General features: G+C 32.9%; 1 protein-coding gene across 2 annotated transcripts in view; it reads right to left on the bottom strand.

Annotated features, from left to right (window-relative positions):
- Positions 1 to 13816: 13816 nt before the first annotated feature.
- The window catches only part of LOC125059013 (hemicentin-2-like), a 182154-nt gene continuing 178237 nt past the window's right edge, over positions 13817 to 17733 (bottom strand). The window contains exons 14-17 of one of the 2 annotated variants that reach the window (XM_047663239.1): positions 17472 to 17652; positions 16890 to 17137; positions 16309 to 16464; positions 13817 to 15880 (exon numbers count right to left, since the gene is read on the bottom strand). In XM_047663239.1, the coding sequence (XP_047519195.1) occupies positions 15686 to 15880; positions 16309 to 16464; positions 16890 to 17137; positions 17472 to 17652 (780 nt within the window). In that variant the 3' untranslated portion in view covers positions 13817 to 15685. Of the gene's footprint in view, positions 15881 to 16308; positions 16468 to 16889; positions 17138 to 17471; positions 17653 to 17733 lie in introns of both variants that reach the window. The other variant, XM_047663150.1, reaches the window with a different exon arrangement.

Raw genomic sequence — 17733 nt, forward strand, 5'->3', positions numbered from 1 at the left:
GCTTTCTTACTAAATAAGTTTTGTTTTTAGGTGGAGTGTGACTGTGGGATATCTAAGCGGATAGACAACTTTAAGATTTGCTCTGTGTGCACGTTCCAACTTATCAGTGATTCATATATCTCTTTTGTTTAAACTATAAGGAAATATTTGTAAATTATTACATCAATAACTAATACGGATTACAGTAAACATCGAGCAGCAGATTGAAAAATCAGCGGAATTTTTTCATCGATTCAATTTATTACCGAAGGAAATTTGAATCGAACTAAAGAACTGTACATTGGAGAATACACCCTGTCGTAGTGTGTTTCAGTTGAAAATTCCTTGCAACGAGTCGTTATTTAAGAACCAAGATACAGTCGATACAAATATCCTTTCAAAACCCGAGTATAACCTTTCGCTTTACAACCGACCGTTTTAAATTAATGGTCGAATAAATCATCCTCTTCTAATCCCTTACTATGATCACGAAAATGCTTTGGGGTAATACGTTGCACACATACAATATATCTATTTAATATTGGAGGTTTTAAATTAAACTTATTAGAAGCTAATAAATACATATAACTTCCACTGACTGTTTCCACATAAAACTTAAATAATAATCAAAAGATATTTTATAAAGTCTTTATATTTTACAGATCGAAAAAACTTCAACAGCAAAAAGCTGAAGTTTGTTTATTGAACAAAACAACATCAAAGGATCTCTGCATACACGAAGTACTCGTATATAGCTTTACATAACGTGTTTCAAGTAATAATAACTTTAATTCGAGAACAATTAGTATAAGCAAAGTCCAGATTTCAAACAAACCAATCCAATGGTAACCATAGAAATCTTTGTCTTACATTCGAATGCGGCCGGCGTGCGATGAACATTATTTGAGTTGTAAATAAGATTAATTAGTAGCCCGTAGCCATTTTGATATGGCCATTACATGGGAAGGGTACGGTTGATTTAATTTGCCAGCACCCATTGTTTCGTTTGATAATTAGCTTTATAGTATTAAATTGTTATCTTGTTCATTGTTAGTATACTTATGGGTTTAGAATATTTTAATATGTTTATATTTTATGTAATATGTAATTACCCAACATATTGCAATGTACATAAAATATACTAGTAAAAGAACACAAACCTTTTAAAAAAGTACAAATATAATATACAGAAATTCGGTGCTAGCGAAGCTAGAGAATATGGTCTAAGATCCCGATATACAACGACCTTCACCGAGATGCTTATTTAATGAAACTTATATATATTTAATTTAATATGTCAATAAATATAATCCATATGGGTTGCCTAGCAAATTTCAGTCCAGAGTATTTTAATTAATATTAAAAAATATATATTTTCTCAAATTTTAGTCCAGAGTATTTTAATTAATATAAAAAGCATCTCGGTGAAGGTCGTTGTATATCGGGATCTTATACTAATACTATTTAGTTTATTAAAGCTGGTTTTCGTTTACTAAGATGTCGAAGAATTTATGCTACGCGTATTTAAACTGCGTGGAAGTTATAAATTTTGTAAAAAAAATTGTAGGGCCACATTTCTCAATTGAAATGATATCTTATTAGGACAATAGATATAATGACAATATCTAAAAACCGATGCTTTAAACCTAATTTCATGTTATTGGTATTAGTCATCAAAAACAGTTTCCATAAATATAATATCAACGTTTTTATTCACTTATAAAAATTACGTAATCATAATATTATTGACAGTTTTTATAAGATCTTGATTGGTCTGATTACTGGTTATGTAAGCAAAATTGCTTCCGCTCATTGTACATAAAATTAAAAATCTAACATTAAAAGAAATTACCTTATTGCAGCTTAGCACAACGTCTATTGTGCTTTACAAGGCTACTCAGAGCAGCTTAAACTAGATTCTTACTGCATATACTGTTCTCAAACCTTAGTGTAAATTTAATCCTACGCTACATTTACTTTACGAAGTGCACATCCACTTTTGAGCTCGGGGTATTATAGACTAATTTCACGTACATGAAACATAATTTTAATTAAGAAACATATTACGATTGGCCAATTTCACTGTAATATTGTACAGTGTTGCAACTTAAACGATAGTATCTCAATATGCCTTAACTTGGCAGACTTCTATTTTTTTGAATATCAAAATATTATTCATAGCACCTAACCATAATTACCCAAGGTATCTAGAAAAATACATTTAAAAAATTCACATATATATATTAAAATAAATATAAAAACCACGTAAATAGTAGTTTGTACGATTTGTTGAATGACAAAAATAGAACTTAAATGAAACAAAAATACATACAAAATCAGATTAATTTGGAAATTCATATCACGGAAATTGAAAAAAAAAAACAGTTCCTATCCGATAATAGACACAGCCTCGTACTACATTTGATGCACATAACAGTAGTCTGGCCTTTGATGCATAGCTTGCATCGTCCTTTAGATTTGAACGTCCTTGAGAAATATATTGTACCCATCATATTTCACGTCTGCAGTTGGCCTTTCGCTAAAGGCTGTTTTTATAATTTTTTTCGGTGCTTGTGGTACAGAAATATAGTTTTTTAATGGCTGCTGTCTCGCAGAATGTAATAGCCCTTGTATAATATGATGCCGGAACTTCTTTAAGTTCAGTCATTTTATATTATTCAAGGCCAATATGTCTGCGATGCAAAACTTAGTAGTTATGATTTGATTGTTCACCTTTTGTGCCAAACAATCATGGTTTCGTCGAAAATGAAACCCGTGCTGTGTCACAGACATCGGTATATCCAGATTACATTTACTACGTGATGGAGGTTAAATATCCATCGCAAAACTAGCAATACCTCTTCAATAGTGACTTTTATTATTTCAGGCGTGAATATAATATACAAGACCCTATTTGGAGTATAGAAGTATATTCTATATGTTCGCCACCTGATTGTCTTTGCTCCAGAGCTGTGTTTACGGCTTAGTCGGTATATGCTATCGAAAACCTATTCTGTTCGGCGGTGTTGATGTTACATCTCATGTAATCTAGTCTGCGGGATTTCGCTTCATTTCGTGTTTATTATCGTATACAAAGCCATTGTAATATAATTTGGTAGAATTTAATTAACGTGTTCACATGCATTTGATTACATTATTATTGCTTTGAATGCAAGGTGTATTATATTGTTAGTAGAAATTATTATCTATAATATAAAAATGAATCGCAAAATGTGTTGGTAAGCGCATAACTCAACAACGCCTGGACCAATTTGGCCAATTCTTTTTTTATAATATTCCTTGAAGTACGAGGATGGTTATTACACAGAGAAAAATTAAAAAAAAAATGAGTGAAACAGTCTAAAAACAACACTTTTCTATATTCCCATACAAAATATTCGTATTAATACTTAAAAGTCAATTTGAACTTTAATACCATAACATAAAGTTTAAGTAAATTTTTATTTTTTGACATAATATGTTTGTTGACTTATCAACTTTCTTTTTTTATCTTACAAGCTAGACCGTCGCGGTGTCCCGAATAGCAGAATAAGTATTTCAAAAAAATAAAGAATCGACTGTTAGGCGGTACGATGTTCGCCAGGCCAGTTTAGTATAAAAAATATATTTATTATTTTAACATATTCTGTTCTAGTTTTTCCGCTTTAAGGCAAATTATGTTTTGTTTCATAGTATAGTTTTGTTGAAAAATACAGCATATAAAATAACTTAGAATACAAAATACGCCTCAATTATGTTTTTAACGTGACAGACTAAGAATAAAATAAAAATACATAATATCCTTTTTTTCGATCTCTTGCGCGCAACTGAAAAGCCGTTTATCTTACTGACCCATGCCATATGGTATGATACTTTTTTATTTATCGAACAAAATGTATGCCATTCTATATATTCATCGATGTCCAACGCTGTACAATATAACTTAGCACAAAAGCCAATAGAAGTATTATTTATTTTTATTTATTTTTAGCCTTAACTTATTTCGTAATAGAAGCTAGAAACCATAGGACCAAGCTTTCCAGTGCGTATAGGTGCCAGGCAAGGTGACTCATAAGTATTATTATTCGTATATAATTCTGCCTTTCAAAAAGCGGAAAGAGGAGGTAGATAACGATTTATTGTATTTTTTGTTTTAACAACTCCGTTTGTGTACAGTTATTAACGTAATGCCTTTGTATTTTAATTAAAAAAAATATATATTATCAATACTAAGTGTTATTAGTTTACAGTAGTTTTGGCCTAGTGGCTTCAGCGTACGACTCTCATCCCTGAGGTCGTAGGTTCGATCCCCGGCTGTGCCAATAGACTTTCTTTCTATGTGCGCATTTAACATTCGCTCGAACGGTGAAGGAAAATATCGTCAGGAAACCGACATGTCTTAGACCCAAAAAGTCGACGGTGTGTGTCGGGCACAGGAGGCTGATCACCTATTAGATTTAAAAATGATCATGAAACAGATTAAGAAATCTGAGGCCCAGACCTATAGAGGGTGTAGTCCCACTGATTTTTTTAAAGTGTAATTAGTGTTTTATTTAATATTTACACGAGTACATAAATAGAACCCAGCCAACTACTTACCTTTTCGCTACACATACCTGTGGGGATCACTATTGTCCTCGTGACAAACTACGTAAGACATTTAATAAAAGCAACTTTGAGAAATATCCACTGACGTCCAAACCCTTTGTTATCCGGACCATTTGTAGATGCAATATCTCTTTTAAAATTGAGTTACATTTCATTTAAGATGAAAAGGTATGGCTGGGAACACGATTAATCATTTCACCTTTTCCCGGAGTTGAAATACACACTTGGATAATAATAATTATATTATAATTATTAACACAAAATAAAACATGCGTACTATATTATAACTAGCTATTAAATACAATACATAAATTTAAATATATTACGAACAATATTTGTATGTTCAAATACAATAAAGGTTCTTTGATCCAGGTTTTAGATTTTCTTTGCACGAGATTTCTTTAATTCTTTTTATTTCATTTCGACTGAGTTGCCAACCTCACAGTCTAAATAAAAACGGAAAAGAAAATATAAAAGGCCAAGCTTTTACGATACCGAAAAGCCCAAATGCAGACTTAGGAGAATATCCAAAGTTTACTAGATTATTTTTCAACGAAATTAATATCGGCTTTAGAGTGAATGTTTTAGGGAGGTTAAGTGACAAATACTGACAAATTTTATTGTTTTATAAAATGAATTTTTTTTGAGACGGGTTTTCCAATAAACATTTTATTTTGAAATCTATGATGAATGGAACGAATGCTGTGAAAACAAAGGCTTTTGTTTGTTGATCAAATATGTTTGGTTATGAATTTAATGAGGCGTTACTTTACGGAAATTCATTTAAGCTAATGTAAATTACATATAAATAATTAAAAGAACAAAAATAAAGAGTCGAGACACGAATCAAGAAGAGATTGGGTACACGAACAATCGAATACCCAACCTCCGAGGCTGTGGGATCGTATCACGCCATAAAGGCCATAAAGGCAATTTTAAAAGGCCGGGCCTTTTAAAATTGATACGTAAGTTGATTTCCAACACGCTATTTTGCTAAATGGTACTTTCTCAAGATATTATTTGCCGCTTCCTCCACTACTTTTGACGTGACAACGTCTTATAATCTGATGGAGCCGGCTGCACGCATGAAAAACATGACGCATGCAGCGTTACCTCGCTCTGAGGCCATTTAAGGCTTGAAGTGCAAGCGAGAGCGCGGAACGAGCGACAAAGAGGCACAATCGGCCTCCGCGTTCGTCATCTTTATTGTATATAAAGTATATATCGTATTATATCGATTATATTGTAATCGACCAATTCAATTGATTTTTCCATGTACCTCCTTCTCTATGTCCATACAAAATATCTATCAAACAAATAAAAATTTCTTTTGAAAACTGCATTCCATCAGTATTTTCTTATGACGTTGTCACATTCAACTATCGTCAGTAAACCGACTTTACAGACAACCGATTTTTTGTATCTATCAAAGCTCAAAAACATATGAATGTCAAAAAAAAACAAACGTTGTTTTATTACAAAAGGGTGACATTAAAAAAATGTAAAGCTAAGTAGCAATAAGATTTTAACAGTAAGATTAAGATTATTGAATAAAATAGCGCAAGTCTGGTTTATAACACTGCAATGAGCGGATACAAACCAGACAGACAGCCAGATGAATAAATGAAGTTACAAAACCTTATATTCATTGTAACTTTTCTTTCTCAAGACTTATGATTGATTATTATTAGAAATTATATATGATTATCCTATAGAGGTGTGTTTTTTAGAATTGATCTTAATATGTGTGATTTTGTTAAAGCTTATGAGACTCCACTATTTTTCTTCAAAATATATGATCCTTCGTGGAGCTGTGATGGCCTAGTAGCTTCAGCGTGCGACTCTCATCCCTGAGGTCGTAGGTTCAAACCCCGGCTGTGCACCAATGGACTTTCTTTCTATGTGCGCATTTAACATTCGCTCGAACGGTGAAGGAAAACATCGTGAGGAACCCAACATGTCTTAGACCCAAAAAGTCGACGGCGTGAGTTAAGCACTGGAGGCTGATCACCTACTTGCCTATTAGATGGAAAAATTATCATGTAACAGATTCAGAAATCTGACACCCAGACCTAAAGAGGTTGTAGGGCCACTGATTTTATGATCCTTCGTATGAATTATGTTTTGTGGAAGTGTTTCTTTCCCGCTAACACCTAAGTCGATAGCCTACATCTAACCTAAAGAGATTTAGAAGGTCGCTTCACGCATCTGACACTTTTTGTGGTTATCCAATTATTTTTCACCTTACAAAAACATACATATAAAAAAACAGATTACATAAGTTATCAGGCAACGCACTGCATAATCGCTAACAGGCGATTTCTTCCAGGCAACCCTATATAACAATAAAAAAGAAATACCAACAGAAGGTAAAGTACAAGAAGTGTTTAAATAATTAACAAAAAAGAACACAAAATAACATGTAACACTAACTATAACTAAAATAATGTAAAATCTAAAGAAAAAAAATGATAATATGTATAAAAAAATGTTAAAGCTAATCCAAGGGTTAATTGAGTCACAATTAATATATATATACTATATATACATATATAAGTAGCTAATTACGGGGCAGAAGAAAAATTATCATAAAGAAAAGATTGTTAAATAAATTTATGGAGGGGCTCAGTCTGATATCATCAGGAGGAGTAATAGAATTCAGTGTTATGAGTAATAAGTTTTATTGAAAGTAAGAAATAAAAAAATACTAAAGCGGTAAATTCTTATAAAATAATTCTTCTATTTAAACAGTGATTGTGATTTGAAATTATTTTATTTCTACTTGACAATAAATGGGTGCACCAAGTGGAGAGGAAGTGACTTGTAATTGGTTAAAAGACCGATACTGGACTTACGACCGATACGGTTTCCGGATGTTACTAACGGAACGAAAATATCAAAATATCCTATTCGTAGATTTACGGCTTGCCAGCCAGTGGACTGCGAAATGTGTATTTAAATTGTTATGTAATAAATGTCATAGTATCTGTATAGTATAGTGTATGTATTAACAAGCTGCACTTTGATAACTAAATATATGTGAGTGTGAGACCCAAGAACCTAACAACTCTATAAATCCCTAAGCCCTCCAGATGCACCCGAGCACATAAATAGTGAATATATTAAATAAGTTCGGGATGTCTGCACGACGAGACCAAAGGTTACAGGCGGAGCTCTATGCGTAGCATTAGGGTTTCAAGGTGGTGGAATTATCTCAAAGCATGCAAGCAGCTTGAAGGAGTCTTCGCTACTTTGAGATGAAGCGAGTAATGAATAAGCAATATTCGAATCAGATATATTGTTGTAAATCAATACCTAATTATATAATAATTAAATACTACTAAAGCTTAGGTTTCCTAGAAAAGCGGTGCCGTTATCTAACGGCCGTAATGTAACGTTGGGTGACGTCACCCGTACGTTGTCTATAAATAACATCGGATTAGTATAGGTTTTCTAGAGAACGTAGTGTCACCGTAACGTCAAATAGCGGTGCTGTCATTTGCATGACGGCCGTCATAGCGGTGATAAACATTAGTTCAACGTTTTTCGCGTGTAGCGGTGCCCATATTTAATTAATATAATGAGTGGAAACGTGACTTAAAAGTAATGACGGCCGTTAGTTAACGGCACCGCTTTTCTAGGAAATCTAAGCTAAAGCTAAACAAACACCTATACAAAACACACAATTATATAAAATAACTTTTGTGAGCGATTGGTGTATCGCCCTCCTTGTGCCATTAAAATTTGGAACAACCACGTAAGCCGTGTCAGCGGGTCAATGTTCAAGTGAAACGTGAACATTCAAGTGAAATCTGAACATGTATGTTTACTCTTGCCAGTAGTATCAAAATGCCTGATCGTTGTCGTCTCGTTGAACATATTCTTCGTTCTACGTGACAGCCAACATAATGGCGTGGAATCGGGATCATTTGCAATTTTATAGATTGTTATAAGTTTAAAAGGAAAAATACTATAAAAAACATCATTTTCGCCTATGGCCAATTTGCTGAAAACTATACGTTGAACTTTAACCGTTATCGTTAATTAGGTAGAGGAAAAACTTAAACCTTGTCGTTTAAAGGATAACCCTACATACTATGTCTTAAATCAGTTTATCGCTATAATTTTTTTGACGTGATAACGTCTTTAAAATCGTTTTAGTCGGGTGACATGTTCAGAAACTTGTGTCACACCAAAACCTCACGAGCGCGATCGCAGGTATAACGAGAGAGAGACGGACCGATCTCCCGTCTCATCTCGAGCGCTGCCAGTCATTCCGTGAATGTATGAAGAAAAATGTATATCATAGTCGAATAAGTAAACTTGTCATTTTACACCCGAAATTTATCATCAAAAGTGTGAATAAAACGATAGATGTAATTTAAAATTTGAAAAAATTGTTATCTTCATTAATTCCTTACTTCCCAAAAACTTATATCACCAATAAGACGTTATCACATAAACATCTCGATCGTAAACCTACTTTACAAACAACCAATATTTTTTTTTGATAGTCAAAGCAAAGCTGCCGTGTTTTTATTAACTATTTTACGTAATAAAATCTCTGTTACAAATGAAATTATATTTTCCATAATAGGTACTTACTATTATTATCAGTGAGTATACTCGAATATATTTGTAGTTATTACAAGTATTATTCACGAAGAAGTCTCGTGTGATTAACAAAAGATTAACTTATTAGCAATTTACATTTTAAACCTAGATTATGCGATGAATACACTTACGGACCAGAGACAATGGCACACGAAGGTAATATATGCAAATTGGAGGCGCTCAATTCTACGTTAAGTTACACCCTTTTGTGACGCTCGTACGTTGTACAATTACATTTTCTAGTAGCTTAACTGTAGATTATTCTACAGTAGCTATGAAATTCGGATTGTTCTTCCAAAACTGTGTTATTTGTTAATTTGTTTGAAAAAAGAATTATCCAGGAACGGATACAGGATGTATTAATAATAACAACAATTATATGGAAATTATTATAAGTTCATACAAAGCTAAGTTTGAGTTAGCGTAATGGTGACGGTTCGAACCTGAATGTATATTTTCTCTATGTGTATGGAATAGTTAACTATTCAGTAAAAGGTTACATCGCGAGGAAATTACCTTACATAAATAAAATGAAGTGTGTGTTAGGCACAGAAGACTTCTAAAGGTTATATATCAATAATAAAGACGCAGACAAGTGTCTGTTTAGTTGATGCACTTGATGCATGATCATTATTTAAGAAAATTAAACTCATACAATAAACAGAGTAAAAAATGTCATAAAAAACATAACTTATAAAAAAACAAGACTCGCAACGCAGTTCTTCTACCGTAAAAAGTTGTTAGATTCATGTAATACCAAGTCGGTTAATTTATTCAGTCCCTACTTAAGGGACCTACTGTCTTAAGTTATCACGTAATTAGCTTACCTAATAACAACTTATACTGACCATATCAATATTACAAATCTATTATGTTTTAAATAAAAACACTGACTTGGCATATCGTAATTATAAAAATCGATTAATACCTTTTATATAATTTGTGAATTGGTTTAATTTATGTAAAATTGAAAAGACTTGTATCTACGTACTACGTACTATCTATGTACGTGTTGTAAATGTATTATTAAGTAAGTAGGTATTTAGTACGAGGGAGCCGATGGCTGGCCATGCATCATACTCGTGAACGGGTGCTACTTGACTGGTCGTAATTGAATTCGTGTAGGCGGTGATGTTAGTTGTTTCGACTATGTTTTTGCGTGTTGTTCCCACGAGAATGTAAGTGCGTGCGCCTATTTCACCATGCCTCCTGCTGATAGAGGACAAATCTTTGTTTTGAATTTATTTTATTATTATTTCTTACTTAATATGTCATGTGGAACATGGTGTTATGGTTGCATCTCCTTACAAACGTTGTGTAAAACAAAAAAACTTGGCGATTAAAAAGAGTGGCGGAGAGTTTATTGCCAGTTCTTCTCTTCCGTTCTACGCCCCTACGACTGACTTGGGTATATCAGTAAATTTATAGTGAAAACTATACATAAGCCCTGGGCCCGAGTTTTATAAAACAGTTTTGCTCATAATATTGTTGATTAATTGAGTTAATATGTATGAACGCTTAACAGCATAAGAAATAATAACGTTAAGCGATTTAATAACGTACACAAAACAAGGTTTTCAAAGAGAATAAAGCTCTCAAAGCTTTTCATGGATTTAAAAGCTCGATAAAAATAGTGTAATATAAAGAATACATAACAATTAGGTAGCTAGAGTGCGTAGTATGTTTGCCTAGTTCATACAGATAAACATTTTCATTTTGTAAGAAACAACAGCTATTTGTTTGTATATATTTAAATAAGATTTTTTTTTGGTATTTTCAGGTATTGTCTTTTGTAATATTGGTTAATACAGTGGTGATAAGTGTCTATTTATATAATGTTACGTATTGAGAAAGCTTAAACTTAGTGGATCTTATTGGATGGTTATACATCATGTATGTATAAAGTATAGACTAAAAATGGGTACGCTGTGTAAAAATGGTGAATATAAATAGGTACTCATAAATACATTTGAAGCTGCTTCAAGAACCTTCCTGAACTGTAAACCGATTCCTTCTATTACGGATTCAAAGACGCCCAGATTTTCCTTCTCGCAATATTCCCTCGTAAATTTACTGAGAATATTCCCTCCTTGGAGATTTGTAGAAGATCCGGCCATTGCCAGACTACGCTACGAAAATTCGGCAAAAATTGCACGTACAAAAGTCATAACATTCTGATATAAAGATTAAGTGAAATAAATAAAAATATAACGAGTATTTACAGAGGTTTATGTACCATCTTATTATAATTTATATTGTCTCGCACGGAAGGTGCCTGCTTGTTTTTCTATGTAATAATAATAACTATCTGAAGCTGTTCATTTCTTGATAAAGAAAACTAACCCGCGATGCCTCAAATAGAAAACTTCTGGCTTGAACAGTGAAAATCCTCCAATACGACTTATCCCGGATAAGTTTAAGGAATGTGGAACAAAAAACGATTATCTCGGCTTAAATGTGGGTTTGCGGCAGGGATATATCGGTAAATGCCAGCATTGCCCAGTGAATGCTTGAAAGGATTACATGAGTTTTAGTTCCTACCTTTTAAGCGCTGAATTCCGAATATTCTCATCGACTTTGGGTGTTATCTTTAACAAGATTATATAAGCTTCATATGTTATTGTAACCGCACTACTCGAAAAGGATCATAACTTTAGCGGTTTATGGTGAAATGTTGTTATAATCTGAATTACTTGCAGTTTGGCATTGTTTTGCCGGAATGTGTTATACCTTTGTGAATGTAAACACCTTTTGACAATAAAAGGAGGTTTATCTAGATAATTATTGAACTTTTCTGTTGTTGCTTAAACATACTAAGTATTTAATAATACTTGTGACAAACCATAATTGATCTCATTGCTTTGAAATAGGAATAATAATATGGAAATGTAGAGAATGAAACATACAAATTAACATTTTTGAATATTTTTCGTTTATTTTCATTTCACATTTTATCAGAAACATTTTTGACAGTCAAACTATTTACATATTGTTAACAAAACGCTTAGGCATATAGAAAAAACATTTAAAACTAATGACCTTTTCACAATATCCAACAATATAAAACTGAAAATTCATTAAAAATTATTGGCCATTGTGAGAGAGGTTAGAAATTAGATATTTAATATCTATAAATACAAAATCAATATAAAATATGGTTACATTAATTCAAAATTTTTTTAAATTTTACAGCCTCAAAGGGGTAGCTGTATTCTTAATGGTAAGTTAGTTTTATACTGTAAAGTTTTGACTTCTGAGTATGTAATAAAACCCAACTAGTGACCAAAATTACCTTAATTTCATCCCTAAAACAACGAATCTCTGTCTCATTCTTACACAAATTCTCTGGTAAATTTAAAACATGAAGCATGAGGCACGAGTAATGTAAAATGAAGTCAAAGTTGGTGAGTTTCGTTTGCTAGTTTGGACTAGACTATAACTCGTGATAATTGCAAATGCGTCGTTTTGTTAGCAGTTTTATATTCCCACCTTCCAGCAGTTCGTATTATAAGGACAACCGTCAAAATATTTCAAGGATAGTGGGACATTTAAACAAACAATTTTATATCTATTTAAACTCTGTGGTTAAAGTTAGGGAGGTTAAGTGAAATAACCATTTCGCAATGGTTAAGTCTGGACGTAATTTTATATCGAAAAAACTAAACTGAAAACATATCTTTAAAGTATAATTCATCTAATTTACACTAATAATTATTATTTAAGTAAAATTTTTAAAAACGTTTCAACCATAACTTGGTAGGTATTTTATTTAATTACGTAGATTAACTAATTATACAAAATTTTTATTACATAACGTTGTATAAACAAAGTCTTCCATAACGGACAAATTGATATCATTATATATATTTTATTTCTATAAATACCACAATTAACAAGAATACCGAAAAATATTTATTTTAATAAGTATTGTGTGACACGCGTTAGCTTCAAACATTTCCATTTCAGCGCTGGTACCTACTACGTATCGTCTAAAAGCGGAATCCATACCGACGTTTTTATGCGGAATTTTATTCTAAGTATACGGAGCACTGCCTTGCGATTCTGTAACTCACTTTTCGAACGCACACAGCGGTTTTCACGTGAGTTCGAAAAGTAAGTTACAGAATCGCAATGCTGATGCCGCATCTTCGTAACTCGTTGCTATTTCAATTACTATCGAAATCACAGTTAATGCTAATGTGCCATCTAGCTATGAGTTTATCATTAATAAAGTTAATCCAATTTTTATTTCGATTATCAATTTCTTTACTTGTGGGCTAGACTAGTTTCTCCTTTAGGAAGTTTCAAATTCTAAGTTCCCAAGTGTTAAGAGATTTTACAACATAATATTCGCCTCACTTAGAATTTCTGCCTCTACTCTACTCTCTTTATGAATGAATATTTATTTCCGAAGCAAATGTTTTTCAAAAAGATAAATTTTAATTATATTTAATGTTTTCTCCGGTCGTTGTATAGGCATGTGAGCAAGTTCGCCGCAAATATTGTCGTATTTAAAATTTTAATTATGTTACAGTTTAAATTAGTTGTATAATTCTTACGTTAATACGACAGTTTAATAGAAAACATATTAATTATAACATGCAAACAGTGCTATCCGTTTCGACGCCGGCTGTAGCTTAAATTTAGTTTGAGGCTTCTCACGTAATATGCAAGGTTCACAGATATTTAAGAGAAAATATTAAGGATAAGTAATATCATGAACTTATAAAAACACTTACATGAGTCTCATCTTTACATTCTTGACAATACTATAGAAATTTTTGTAATACGTGTTTGATTTAGCACTTTAGTTTCAAGTTTATATGTCATACTCAGTAGTTTTTTGCTAATAAATAGGCTTCCGTAAGAGATAGAAGCGTTAATGGGGCGTTATGGGAAAACCGTCATTTATATTTGTCTTAACTGCTGCTATTTTATGCTATTTTTTATGCTACTTTTATAGGTCTTATATTCTTAAAATATATACTAATTGTGGTATTTTTAGAATACATTCGATAATAATTACCTTATTATCACAATTGATAACCTATGGTTATAATTATATTGTTCTGTACATCACTATATTATAAAGCAAAAGTAATGTTTAATTACTACTTATAGACTAATAATGTCAGGGATACACTGAGCACAAGTAATACGTTCCACGGCTGAGAAAAGAGTTTATCTTTGCCCGCGTGTAATTGTAAGACTTTTGGCTTCAATAATATTCATTATATTTCAGTTTTTTTACATAAAATCATAACAAATTAACCTAAGGTTGGTTAACCTAACCTAAAAATCATAACAAAACCTTGCGCAAGATCAGCACTATCTATTAGTAAAAACCGTACAAACACAATTTCGGCAGTTTTTGTGACAATTAGACCCGTTTGGTGACTTCCTATTGTAATACATGAGGCTTAAGTTAGTGTAAATAATATAATTATATTGATATCGTACAATAATCGAAAATTTTCATTCAAGTGTCTAAACTCGAACAAAAGTGTTAGTAAAGCCAAAAGTAGGTACTCTTATTAATCACGCTCAATGTATCCACAGCTGAATTAACAAATACAATAATATCGGTATGTCATAATACTTTAGAAATTCACAACCGTTTTAATAAAAAAAATTAACGAAAATTACGTATAAGAATTTTAATGCTAGTATATTTACATTAACATTTACAAATGAGTTAAATTTTTAGTTGATCCTAACTATTTGGTTAGTTTAAGTAGAAATCAGTTTCGGTTTTAATTTAATTAACATAATCATCCGCCTATAACTTTTGTTTCGTATGAGTAGAAGTTTGGCCAGAGTAAAGGAATGTACTGAAGAATATAATTTTATACAAATTCATAGTAGTATTTATTTTAAACTGAATTTTATTTAGTATTACCTGAACATGTGTGGTGCATACAATTGTTTAATTCAATAACTAATTATTTATTACTAGATGACCTGGTGTACTTCGTATCACCTACATATATTTGTGGCAGAATTTAATGGTAAATTTTTAAAATAGACCAAAGAAATCGGACCTCATACTACTATGAAGCACAAATGAAGGCATCTATAAGTATAAGTGACAATTGCAAGTGACAAGTGACAAAAGACATCAAATATTTCCCAGCTAGGAACAGTTATTATTGGAAAATTCAATTGTCGTTCTAAGTATTTTTCTTTACTTATTATGTGTGTTTAAATCTTTCCGTTTAAAACTTTTCTGAACTTCTTCAAGAAGTCTTGTTTTAGTTAAATCGTATTTTGACTACAACGGGTTTTAAAAATATTCTCTGTGAGTCTAGCTATATTAGGTATAGGATTAATTGAATTTGCGTACATGCCTTCACTCTGGCGTGGCAGTCTTTTGTTCATAAACCTTCAAGCATTTTTACAAAAACATTTAACATCCATCATATAATCGAAAATCGATACAGTTTAAAACCGTAGTCCATATTTACATCTACAGTTGTGTGGTCTGTCAGAGAGGGGTGTCGCGAGGGAGATGTCTAGGTAACGCGGTTGGAGCGGCCATGGGCCTTGGTAGTGTGCGTAGGTGCTGTAATGGTATACATCGTTCACCCGGAGCAATACTTGTTAAACCTGTACTGGACCCGCGCGGCAATGTACAGGATCCACTGCCGAATGCTGCTGGTGGAGGAATGCCTTGTTGTGTCTGTAATAATGGATCACACGTCATACTATCATTCATTATAATTCCCTTAAAATCATTGACTGCAATTCAAGTTCAAGATGTTCACACTTAAAAAAATCATAGAGGCTAAATTATCAAAATTAAATTGCGTTTTCTCCAGATAATGTGATTATATGCCCTGGCAGACTTATTATCGACTCAGTCAGCTAGGGCTCAGCCCATTTAATCTTAATCTAATCAACACTGTCGTATTGAGTATTTAATTAAGAGTTAACACTTAACAGTTATAGTTAATCCAACGAGCTAATCAGGCCAGCATATCGAAGTTAAATCTTTCACTACTTTTGAATCAAGCTGATTACTTAAATCGAGAATTAAATTTCGTAGCTGTGTTGCACCGTTTGTTTTGTAAAGGCACAACTGGCATTGGGATACCTGTTTTATCTTACCCCATTATCAATCATGGTCTGATGGGGCGGTGGAGCAGTTCTAAGCGCATAGTATGCGGGTATACTTCCGCGTACTCCAGCCACACTACCCCTTGGCATCCTAGATCCCAGTGGTGGTGATATCGTAGACACCTGCTGCGTTCTGTAGTAATCTACCTGCTTGAAAGAGATATTTTAGTTTAAATAACCTTGTTCGTCTATAACTGTATATCCAATATATAGTATAGTATAGGGGGGGCAAACGAACCTACGGCACGCCCAAAAAGGGCAGTCAACGCAGCCCATAGACATCATTTTTAGTGGGTTCGTTGCCGGCCTTTGAGGGAGGAGTATATTTTATATAGTAACAGTTGTAAGTGGTATCCCCCACCGGGAGTCGAAATTTTGAATTAATATATTTAAGTCTAGTTTATTTTGTTTGGTAGTGTCAGTCAATACCAAGCAATGTATTGATATCTAATTCAGGGTTTTAGGATCAATTAAATAAAACACGAAACCAAACTGGTTCTCTCAAAATATTTGTTTTTTTAATAGTTCAGTTTTTTTATACAAGACAAAAGCTTAAAACATGTAATACTCACTTGCAAATGATCCATTTCCGATGGTATTATATCTGGGTTTCTATCATCGCTCTCACTGTCATCTTTTTCTCTCAACTTGTCAGGAGAACCAGGTAGAGAAGAAGGTAGTGGACCAGGGCTGGGCTTTCTTTTAAAGCATCTCTGCCTCACCCCAATTAGGAACAAAACAAGGATCACCATAATAACACCACCACCTCCAACTGCTGCAGACATTGCACCGGACATGTGAAATGCTGTTCGCGGCAAATCTAGAAGAAACGCACATGATACTAAGTTTTATTTTTTATTATAGACTAGAGTTACTTAAATAAAGTAAATTTAAGGATTAACGAGAAGGGACTATGATATACCTACTAGCGAGATTCCATTCTGTATATGTTTGATAGGATTTAACAATCAAACGGTGGTACCATAAGTGCAACTACAATTAGTAATGATGACGATTAGTAAGACGTGGTACAACGTGACGATTATAACAAAAAAATAATAGTCATTATGAAACAACTAATATAGACTCAACTTTTGGTTGTGTAGGGTATGAAATAAAAAATAAGCTATATAATGAGAGAAAACATAACCCACCCAAACTTTTATCATGTACATGATGCTTTTCAGGCGGCCTAAGAGTACTTGCTCGCATGGGATAGGGCTCGCCGCGCCCCTTGCTGTTGTACGGAATGACTGCCACTGCATATGTTCGTCCTGGTACTAAGCCGATGGCTGTGAATCGTGGCACTGTGCTTGAGATGTTGGCTACCAGCTCCTGAGAAATACAAGTCATGTACCGTCTGTATTCGTGGCACTGCGACCCCCAAATATGTTTTCAGTTAAATTTCTGTTTTTG

The sequence above is a fragment of the Pieris napi genome, chromosome 1 (genome assembly GCF_905475465.1).
Source record: "Pieris napi chromosome 1, ilPieNapi1.2, whole genome shotgun sequence".
Lineage (NCBI taxonomy): Eukaryota > Metazoa > Arthropoda > Insecta > Lepidoptera > Pieridae > Pieris > Pieris napi.